We start from the raw sequence: 11,679 nt of genomic DNA, 5'->3' as shown, positions 1-11,679 counted from the left end.
TAAGACATCTTTCCATTTATGGTCGTGTTCTAACTCGGCACTGTTGTAAGTTCCCAAAACAGATATAAATATTAATACATAAGGTAATAACATTCGCAGCATTGTTGTAGCCCAGGTTGTCTCTGTGAGAATACAAAACACATCTGAAGAAACTTTCGCAACTTAAATGGTATTTTGTCTCATTTTTAGCAAAATCTTATCGGAATATTCTTCAGCATCGAGCTAAATGCTCGTCACATTTTTAATTAAGGAATGGATGAGTCTAATGTTTGAAGATGAAAAGTAAGTCGTTTGTAAGAATGTTCGCTTGTTAAGCTCAGTGCAGTTTATACGCATAATGTTATCTTATCAGTTTCTGCAGTTGTATCAGAAAACTTCTGAATAATGTATTCACTTATTTGTTCATCCACTCTTCATTTTCTCTATTGCCCTTTGTTGGGCCCTGACCTCTTCTTTGGATCCCTGATTTTTATTACACAGGTGGTAGGACTCCATGGACGAGTGATCAGCCCATCACGAGGCCGCTAACTACACACAGGACACACAAACACACAATAAGCGCACATATAGACATTCATGCTTTGAGTGGGATTCGAAACTACTACCCCAGCGTTCATGCGAGCGACGACAATTTATCCCTTAGACCGCGCTTTCACTCTGATCGGCCTCTGCCTGATGTATAGCTCATATAATTCCATAAGTAAACTGGATACGATGTTATCAAAATAATTGTATTTTTGCTGTATTAAAAAGTGAGTTTTTAAGTGTCACCATGAAATGGCACGTGCTCAAGTTACTGATGACCTCCAGACATGGAAGGCATTTGTGGATGTAATGGATAAGCAGTAGAGGGCAGCCGACAAGGGATGATCCTCCAATTTGGAATTGGTCATGGAATTAACCATTCGCCATAAAGGAAAAATACTTGTTACGAAATGTTGCAAAAGACCTCAGACTCGGGACGTTCCCTTGGATAGTTTGAAAATACCTAAGCGAAAGAAAATAAATATGGGATATGTCATACTCCCAAATACATGACAATATAAAGGACAGTTTCTTATAGGAACTAGAATATGTATTCGATATATTCACTAAATACAATATGAAAATTTTGTTAAGATATTTCAATGCCAAATTTATTAGGTAAGAGATTTTCAAAACAAGGATTTGAACTGAGAAGTCTCACGAAATTAGTAATGATAATGGAATAGCAAACTTTCCTGCATTCAAAATTCTAATTGTCAAAAAATACAAGGTTTCGAAATCTCAGCTTTCATAAATTCACTTGGAAATTCATCTCCTTATGGAAAACACGCAAAATGATCGACCATATTTTTAAATAAAGGAGACGTTATTCATGTTTACCTAATGTTTACCTTTCAGTGGAGAGGACTGTGGCACCAGTCACAATCCGGTTTTTGCCAGTGTTAGAGACAGGCTGGCAGAAAACAAACCCAGAAATGCAAAAATGTGATGTGGAGTGATTCAACCTCAAGAAATTAAATGAAGAATATGGTGGAAAATATTGTCATGTAAAGACGTCGAGCAGGTTTGCAGCTTTATAAAACTTAGAAGATGGTGTGGATATTAATAGAGCCTGGGAAGCTACTGGAGGGAGTATCAAAATTTTCAGTGAAAGAAGTTCTAGTTTATCAAGAACTTGAGTAGCATAAGCCATTGTTCAGTGAGTTGTGTTCAGTAATGTTATACCAAAGGAAACAGGACAAATTGCATCGGAGCCAAATGAAATGGGGATAATCTGAACATTATAAAGCACAAAGCCAGCAGGCATCTGGAAAGAAGAGGAAATGTCTGAAAGATAAAAATGAGCTTGCAACAGTATGTAAGCGCAAGAACATTAGAGGCCTGTATAGAGGAATAATCAAATTTAAGAGGGGTTGCCAACCTGGAAGTAACTGCCTGCAGATTCCCACAATTTTTGAATACGTAGAAGAATTTCTTCTTCCAGTTGCTGAATATATTGCCACATGTTGGGTACGTCACGCGACAAATAACTTCACTTGGGTCTCGGACTTAGCGAATCTTTATTGGACACTCACACTTACACACCTTACAATTATTATCGTTTGCAATGTCACTTGACTTTGGCCCAGTACTCCAATGCGACGTCTCAACTATGGTTGCCCGTGGTTGGATCTCAATTGTCTCTGGCAGCGGCTATTCTCTTCTGTGTCGTCTCTGGCTCTGCTTATGTAGGCGTTATGATGACCGGATACTAGACACCATTCCTCACGGTTCCGTTACCGCTGTTCAGACAGTCCATTGTTACGGGAACGCTTCTTATAGAATACACCGCTAACGTGTTTCGTCTCATCCGTTGTTACGATTTGTTGCTGCGGGAACTCCCCAATTTCCACGAATTCGTTGCCGTGTAAGTGTCCGTTCCGATTGTAGCGGTTGTCGCGGCGGTTGACGTAAGGGAAGGCGTCACAGTATATAGGATCAGAGTTATTAGGCTGATAGAAATACTTAGAACTGAACCATTAGTATCTGAGTCTAATCCTTTTGAGGTTGAAATAGTTAGTGTGAAGTTGAAAAGGGAAGACCAAGGCGTAGGTTGGTGAACAATATTAAAATGGATCTTAGAGAGACAGGATGGGATAGTATGGATTGGATTGATCTGGCTCAGGATAGGGACGAGTGGGGGGCTCTTATGAACACGGTAATGAACCTTCGGTTTCCATAAAAGGCTGGGAAATTCTTTCCTAGCTGCAAAATTGGCGGCTCCTCCAGAAGGGCTCAGCTCCACGACAAAGTAAGTAAGTAAGTAAGTAAAGTTGAAAAGGGTAAATTACGAGATATTGTTCAAACTCTGGGAGAACTAATTCAAGCATGAAGTTAAATATTACATTCTGAGATCATAAACTCAATACTTTTATTTGGAATAAAAATTTATTGAGTAGTTGAATGAGTATTTATAAACAAGTTTCCCAATAGGTTGATAAAACTGACTGCAAAATGAGTAATCACTGATGCTTATCACTGCTATCAACGTCATACAAAATGTTATCCAATATGCTTGTCTCAAATTTAAGTCCATATATAAGTGATATTTTTGAGGATCATCATTGTGGGTTTTGATGTAACAGATTAACTACTGATCAGATCTTTTACATTTGTCAGACACTGGAAAGAAAATGGGAGTACAATTAGACAGAGCAACAAATATTCATAGACTTCAAGAAACCTTGTGATTCACTTATGATGGAAGTATTGTACAATATTTTTATTAAGTCTGGGGTAACCATGAAACTAGTTGTAGGCAAGCAGATTGAAATATGTTTAAATGGAAACTATTTGTATAATAAAATCCATATAAGTTAAATTTGGTTGGTACATTCAAAATGGCCTGAAACATGGAGATGTTTATTACTATTGTTTACAATTTTTCTTTAGGATATGCCGTTACGAAAGTCCAAAGAAACAAGGTAGAACTGTAACTAAGTGGGATATATGAGCTCCGATCTATCCTGATGGTGTAAATCTATTGAGACATAACATAAATGCCATCAAGAAAGAACACAGAAGCTCAAATTAACGCCAGTATTGAGGTAGATGAGATTGAATTTGGGTAATGTCAGAAGTACAATATTCCCATATTATATCATTCATAAATTTACTTGGACAGCTACTGATGGAAACATACAACCAAATCAACCATATTTTGGTAGACAGGAGACTCTCCTCATGTATTTTGATGTCAGATCAGGGCAGCAAATTTTGAGACTGACCACTGTCTGGAGGTGGCAAAGGTTAGTGAGAAACTGCCAGTGAGTAAACAAACTAACACAATTCATTTGTGAGTTTCAATCTCAAGAGATTAAACAAGGTAGAGGGTAAGGAGCAGTATCGTGTTTAGATCTCAAATAGATTGGTAGCTTTGAAAAACTTAGACACTGAGGTGGATATTAATAGAGCTAGGGAAAGAATTAGAGAGAATATCAAAAATTTAAGCCAGAGGGAGTATAGGATATTATTAATTGATGAAACATAAGCCATGGTTCCATGAAGGATGCTCAAGATTATTAGCCCAAAGGAAAGAAGCCAAACTGAAGTGGTTGCAGGTCCAGGAGACATAAATGGGGATAATCTGAACAATATAAGACATGAAACCAGCAGGCATTTCAGGAACAAAAAGAGGGAGTATCTGAAAGACAGAATTGATGACCTTGCCATGAACAGTAAGAACAAGAACATTAGGGACCTGTGTAGAGGAATAAATGACCTTAAAAAGGAGTTACCTACCTGGAAATAACTTAGTGAAGATTGAGAATGGTGATCTGCTTGCAGATTCCTACAACATTTTGAATAGGTGAAAGAACTACTTCTCTCAGTTATCGAATGTACATGGGTCAGTGGCGTTAATCATATAGAAAAATGCATACAGCTCAGCCGTTAGAACCTGATTCTAGACCATTGAAAGCTGAATTTGTTATTGTAAAGTTGAAAAGTTATAAATTTTGCAGGTAGTGATCAAATTCTGGCAGAACTGGTTCAAGTATGAGGTGAAATATTATGTTCTAAGACAGGCATGTCAAACTCAACTTGTACAGAGGGCCACCTCAGCCCTATAAATAATAGTCCAGGGCCGCACTTCAAAATAGAAATATACATTAGATTTTGATACAAGGAAATTAAATATATTTTTTATTTAGGAATAATTTCAATATAATTACCTAAAGTGGAACTCTTATATTTTGCCACAAATCAAACATGTAATTTTACCTTCTATTTCACAACAGAAATAAGCGATTTCCCATTTTCCTTGAAAAACACGGCGCTCACTTTCAATAGTTCTTCTTTTGCTACTTGAATTTTTTGAAAGCAACATTGCCCTTTAAAAGTTACTGTAATATACAAGAAAACTCGTAGTTGATAATTTAATGTTTAATTATAACCTTTATACGTTCATCACAGTGTAACATCAGCACCTGTCGCTGTGTGCAAATGAACTGAATGACAATGTACAAGAGACTACCGCACTAGTAGGAAGGTGTATCTTGTTTCAGTAGTCATAAAAGTGAAAGTTTGCTAGCAGCCCATTAGACAATAGCTGGGGGCTGCAAGCTAGTTTTGAAGGTAGAAATACTTTGCACTTGTCTGCCTGTTGCCACCCTCCTTGCATTCTTACTACGCCTCCAAAAGGGATTCTTGGAAATACTTGGGGTGGTGAGGCCGCAGGCCGCATGTTTGACACGGCTGTTCTAAGATATGTAAGCTAATTAATTCTATTTGTCATAAGGAAAAATTGCCTGATGAGTGGAAGGAGTCTGTTATTGTACTCGTACAAGTTCACAAGAAGGGTGATAAAACTGACTGTGCTAATTATCAGGGGGTATCACTGATACAAACTTTATACAAAATTTTACCCTAAATTTTTCTCTCAAGTTTAAGCCCATATATAGATGAAATTATTGAGGGATCATCAGTGTGGGTTATGACAGAACAGATCAACTACGGACCAGGTCTTTTGCATTCTTCAGGTACTGGAGAAGGAGTGGGACTACAATGGGACAGTACCTCAGCTATTCGTAGGCTTCAAGAAGGCCTCAGATTCAGTTAGGAGATAAGTATTGTACAACATTCTAATAGAGTTTGGGATACCCATGAAACTAATTAGGTTGATTAAAATGTGTTTAAATGAACGTGTAGTAAAATCTATATAGGTAAACATTTGTCTGACACCCTCCCTACCCAGAATGGTCTAAAACAAGGAGATGCTTTACCGCCTCTCCTTTTCAACTTTGCTATAAAATGTATCGTTAGGAAGGTCCACGAAAATGGGGTGGGACTGAAATTAAATGGGACACATCAGCTGTTGGTCTATGCTGATGATGTGAATCTCCTGGGTGATAATATAGATACCATAGAGAAAAACACACAAACTTCAATTGACGCTAGTAATGAGGTTGGTCTAGAAGTAAACACAGAGAAAACTAAGTATATGTTGCTGTCTCATCACCAAAATACAGAGCAAAATCATGATATAAAGATAGGGTACACATGTTTTGAAAATGTGGCACAATTCGGATATTTAGGAACAACAGTAACAAATCCAAACCAGATTCAGGAATTAAGAGGAAATTGAACTCGAGTAATGCTTGCTACCATTCAGACCAGAACATTTTGTCTTCTCGTCTGCTGTCCAAAGACATAAAAACCAGAATATTCAAAACTATAATTTTGCCTGTGGTTCTGTATGGGTGTGAAGCTTGGTCTGTGACATTAAGGGAGGAACATATACTGAGGGTGTTTGAGGACGGTGTTGAGGAGAATATTTGGACCGAAGAGAGATGAAGTGACAGGAGGTTGGAGAAAAATGCATAATGAGGAACTTCATAACTTCTACTCTTCTTCAAGTATAATTAGAATGATCAAGTCAAGGAGAATGAAATGGGCAAGATATGTAGCACGAATAGGGGAGAAAAGGAATGCATATAGAATGTTGGTTGCAGAGCCAAAGGAAAGAGACCACACGGAAGACCAAAACGTAGAAACATAGGTGGGTGGAAAATATTAAAAGGGATATGATGAGGTCGTATGGATTGGGCTGACATGGCTCAGGATAGAGCACAGCGGAGGGCTCTTGTGAACACGGCAATGTACTTTTGGGTTCCAGAAAATGCATGGAATTTATTGAGTAGCTGCAGAATTGGGGGCTTCTCAAGAAGGGCTCAGCTCCATGAGTGAGTGGACACTGGTAGCTGTATGTGCTTATAGTCCATTCGCGGAGACAAGAGGGTCCTCGTAAACAAATGCATGCGGTATCTCCTTCGCTCTTTGAATGAAATCATGCAGGGATCACGTGATGGGTGTACCATTGCAGGGGCGTCCAAAGTTCACTCTTCAGTCTGAATGCAGGTTAACGTGCGTCTGAATGCAGTGAGTAGACTGAGTAACTGCGCGCTTTGTCCACTCCTTGCTGTCAGCTGTGGCGACGCGGGGCTTGCTTTGTTTACGCTGTCTCGTCTCCGCGAATGGACTGTAGGATAATCAGCTCTTGGTTCCAATATGCATGACATACTGGTAACCATTCCTTGGTTGGGTGGTGGAAAGTAAAGCTTCCCTTTATGAACATTTATTTAATTATGCTGTAGTTTAATGATGGATGACAGTAAATAAAAATTATGAAGGACACCCAATAATCCAGCAGGATGTATGTAAATGTCTTGTCGTAGTAATAGGTCAGAAAAATACAGTACCGGGAATACCAGAGGCCACTTTTGGCCATAATCAATGTAGTTCAGTCCAGTTCACCCTTCCTGTATCAGTTTCCTTAAAATCCAATTCAGTAGTATCCTCGCAACTCCTCTGTTTTCAAAGTGGCTGCTTTTCAGGAATTTCCTCACAAAAATTCTCTAAATTCATTTGCCCCCCCCCCAGTTTGTTTCTTGACTATCGGAGAAACCATAGGCGTCTTAAGGGGGACTTACCTGTTGTGTCAGTGACTGTTCTGAGCTGTCCTATCGAAAGAAATTTCCTTTAATGTGGTGCATCTGTTACAGTAATATAAAAAATGTAGATAGGATCTAAAAGTTTGTGACAATGGTATATTGCTACAAGTATTATTTTTTTTTTTTACATTATCCATCTTCTTGTCTATTTTTTAAAATAAAGGTCCTGTTTATTTTTCAAAAAACAATGTTTCGGAGTCTGGATTCTGTCCCCGTCCTCAAGTATAACCTACTCAGTTAGGTCCAATACATACAGCTAGCCCCTATCTCCGGATGTAATTGGCCTTGCGGCACTTGACTCGATGCATAAATAATAAAGAATTTAATTGAATTGTAATTAAACAGAAGCTGGAAGGGTTAGGTACTGATCTGCATCAGGACATGGTCATAATTATTTTCCCTGGAAGAACCTAAGACAACCTATTTTCCATGAAAATATTTAGGGATATTTATTCTCTTAGTCACTATAGATTTATTGCAGTCAAGATTCGAACTGGGTATCTCCATACATCTAATTTTCGTGGCAACCCGTTGTAGATCGGACCCATGTTTATTTCTACTTTTCAGCTCGAAATGATCCCAAAAGCTCACAGTTAAGCCATGGACATTCTGTATACTGAGTATAGAGAGGAAAATTAATGTTGAGTTGCAGGCAGCAGTGCACCTTCTTCACTGCGTCTGTCTAGACATTGGGATGCAATAATACTTAAGTCACATTAGAGTCATAACTTAAAATGTACGTTTTTAAAAGTTAATTAACCAAGCGGTGGTTGTACCATTTCTGTAGGAAGTGAAGAAAATTCAAAAGGGAAAAATATAAAACGTAAAAGTAGCTAAAAGTGTTCAATTATTGAATTTTCATTCAACATCGTAAGAATATGAAAACTTCTCATATCTTATAAGATCTGAGGTTCTCAGAGCGGGGACTGTGAAAATTGCAATCTTCCGGGATCTGACGCCATGTAGCCTACTAATATATTTACCAATGACTCGGAAGTAAATATGTACTAGGACACGTGGTATTACATGCCAGAAGTTCATAAAACCTCACATGCCTTGACGTATATTGTCTTACATGGGATGTTATGCCATGAAGTCTAGTTGAAATTTCGAAGGAACACACTGCTTCCGTCTTCATGGTCCTCGTCACGTATCGCATTCCGTTGCGTCTCTTCCGTGCCCCTTCTCTTACTTCCTATTCCTTAATTGGATGTCCCATCCTATCTTCCCGCGTGTCCTTCACAACCACTTCAGTAATGTTGTGAATTCCTTCCCCTAAAGCGACTGGCTCTTCCACCAGTTTATTTGTGTCTCCCTTGTCACTTCCTTCTTGTTTTTGTGGGGACCCTTCTTCAGTGTTATCTTGTTTGGTCTTCCTGCCTGTAAAAATAAACAGAATAAATATTTCAACCGGATGTTTCGTAAAAGAGCTGTAGTAATAATTATCCCCTGAAGGGAAATAGCCATTTAAGAAATGTATATAATATAAGTTCCCGAAATTCAAGCGTACACTTACGCAGTGTCACAAACTTAATAAGACAGTAGCTTTGTAAATCAACGAAGTGATCCATTTCAATGTAAATCATCGTCTCTTTCGCAAATTTTAAAACATTTCCGTTTATGTTTAAATTTGAAAACGTTACCTCAAAATCTCTAAGAGAGGCGTGTGGAACAAGCAAGGGATCTCTGTATTCCTAAGCTGTAGGTAAAGCTATGTATAGGGCTGTGAGACGTCGAGGCTAACTGTCGGCTAAGAGATGACGGTGAGGTTGTCAGCCTTAAGCGCCGGGGCCCTGGTATTCGTTTCTGTTAGAGGCTGAGTCGGCGCGAGGGCCATTGTGCGGCTGGAAGTATTATATCGTTTGAAAATCTAATGGCCTCATTGGGAAACGAACCCGCACAATTCCGACTTGTATAATAGGGCCACTCCCACTCTATCATCTATAGGACTCAGAATCCTTCTTACGCTGGAACTAACAAGTCCCGAACAATAAGCCGACAACTGGTTTCTGTAGGTGTCCAGATATTTCTGAAAGAAGTCAAATATTTATAGTATCCCCAAGGAGGTCCTCTAGCATCATGCCAAAATTGGTCCATATATGCAAAACTTTGTAGGGCACGCGATAGTGTAGTTGGCTGAGGCACTATGCTACAAGGCGGAGAGCCGCGGGTTCGAATCCCAGTGAAGTCATTGGATTTTTTTCAATTAACCTAATTCTCCCAGCCGAACTATGGCCCTGGAGTCGACTAAGACCCTAAGAGAAATGAGTACAAGGAATATTCATGGGAGTAAAGGGTGGCCGGCGCGTAAGGCTGACAACCTTATCGCTATCTGTGAGCCGACTGTCTAGAGAAAATGTGGGAGCCTCGATGTCTCACAACCCTACGGGCCTTAACGACGCTGTTAGTAGTTCACATGCTGAACAATGTGTCGTGCCGGTCAGGACAATGACCGAAAAGCAGGATGCGGAGGATAATAATAGGACGATTAGACGAAGAAGGGGAGAAGAAGAGGGTGTATAAAGATAAGAAGAAAACATCAGAGAGTAGAAGGAAAAGGAAGAAGGCAATTATGAAAAGCAGAGAATGTTTCTTGCTTACACTTTGGGTCTGAGATAATCATAGCGTCAAACAGTACAATTATAATACGCTATGTATTGAAGCGGCTGTGAAATGAAGAGGGCGTGGCCTACTTCAAATATGCAATTTACCTCTTCCCAGAAGATTCTTCTCAAGATTTATTGCCGGAGCTTCAAAGCCTAAAGAGAGAATGGCGGCCAGTATCAGCGAAATTATGACGTCAGAGAGGAAAGCTGGAAACTGAAACACAGAAAATTTAGTGGCGTCACAACAAATATTAAAAAGCTAAAGCTATCCCTGTAACAGGCCGTGGAGACCCATAAGGTTGTGAGATGTCGATGCTCTCACGTTTTCTAGATAATCGGCTCACAGATGGCGGTGAGTTTGTCAGGCTTACGCGCCGGCCAACCGCCCTTAACCACCAGGAATTTTTCTTGTGTCCATTCCTGCAAAAGTGAAGGCGTTCATTTGCTTATCCACTGAGCTAAATCCTGCTTGCTGTTTGTTTCTTCCTCATTGCTTTCTTAGCATCTTCTACTCTGAAGTTGGAGGCAGTACATTCCTTCGAAACGCCATTGAATTCCTACAGGACTACACAATATCATCCCAGAAAGCAGTGCTCCAGATATTCATCGCTATAAGAACCCCACACTAAATTCATATAAATTGTTGATGAGACTGAGAATCAGACCAATTTACTACCGTTAAAATTCACACTTGTCATTTGGGTTATGACATCGTGCAGACTGGTAGTTGGTTACCAACATTTTACAGCGATACACCGCCTTCTTCAGGTAAATGTGTTCCTCCCAATCTCAGTTATTCCTACCTGATGACTCAGATCTGACTCCGATGGCGCCTCACGAATCTTAAATCTCTCCTTGTGTCTCATCTTCAGTCTGCATCTTCAGTTTGTATTTTGCTTGTAGATGGAATTTGTTTCGTTCCTCTCTAACCTGAGCTTCCCGAACACGAGGGAAAGTCAGTAAATAGGTCACAAATGGAAGCAAAACTGCTATAATTCATGTAATATACTTTCTAGGTGTGTCACTAGGTAGCAGCATAGTCCAGCTTCATGAGAATCTAGGTAGCATACGCGCATGCGCATGTTCAGATAATGGTTTCGATAGTCAAAATGGCGACCGTGCTTGAGGGAATGCTACCGAAGAACAGTGCTCTGTTGTACATCTCTTGTGGGCAAAAGAACTCGCTTCCAAGGAAAGTCGTAAAGAAATGTTTCCTGCTAACGGTGGGATGTGTTTGTCAGTTAAAGCGGTTGCACATTAGTCGTAAATGTTTCGCTAATGACTAAGGGGTCGAAACAGAGGTGCGAAAGTGTCTGTGACAACAGCCAAAATTCTTCTATGCTGCGGGTTTCGACGCACTTGTAAAGCAATGGGACAAGTTTATCGGTTTTCATTTCATGCATGCTGCTGTGTTAAAATATATAACTTCTTTATTAAGACCGTCACAACACAACTATATCAAGGTCAGTGCCTGGTTTTGGCGCTGCTACATGTTTCGGCTATTAATAACCATCATCAGGCAAATACATGGCTAACATATATACACCATTGAACTGCAGTATTTATAAAATTGGATACAGTAATATTAATTATATTAA

At 39.4% G+C, this 11,679-nt stretch overlaps 2 protein-coding genes across 2 annotated transcripts in view; one reads left to right on the top strand and one right to left on the bottom strand.

Annotated features, from left to right (window-relative positions):
- Positions 1 to 11,679, top strand: part of LOC111870833 (glucosamine-6-phosphate isomerase) — a 119,019-nt gene that overhangs the window by 23,100 nt on the left and 84,240 nt on the right. The gene's annotated exons all lie outside the window — the stretch shown is intronic.
- LOC111870831 (nose resistant to fluoxetine protein 6) overlaps positions 7,835 to 11,679 on the bottom strand; it is a 42,314-nt gene continuing 38,469 nt past the window's right edge. The window contains exons 12-13 of the mRNA XM_023863406.2: positions 10,187 to 10,295; positions 7,835 to 8,855 (exon numbers count right to left, since the gene is read on the bottom strand). Coding sequence (XP_023719174.1) covers positions 8,671 to 8,855; positions 10,187 to 10,295 — 294 coding nt within the window. The 3' untranslated portion in view covers positions 7,835 to 8,670. The remainder of the gene's footprint in view (positions 8,856 to 10,186; positions 10,296 to 11,679) is intronic.

The sequence above is a fragment of the Cryptotermes secundus genome, unplaced genomic scaffold (genome assembly GCF_002891405.2).
Source record: "Cryptotermes secundus unplaced genomic scaffold, Csec_1.0 scaffold632, whole genome shotgun sequence".
In the NCBI taxonomy this organism is placed as follows: Eukaryota; Metazoa; Arthropoda; class Insecta; order Blattodea; family Kalotermitidae; genus Cryptotermes; species Cryptotermes secundus.
Note: the sequence above shows the minus strand (reverse complement) of the source record. Positions and strands in the feature narration are given on the sequence as shown.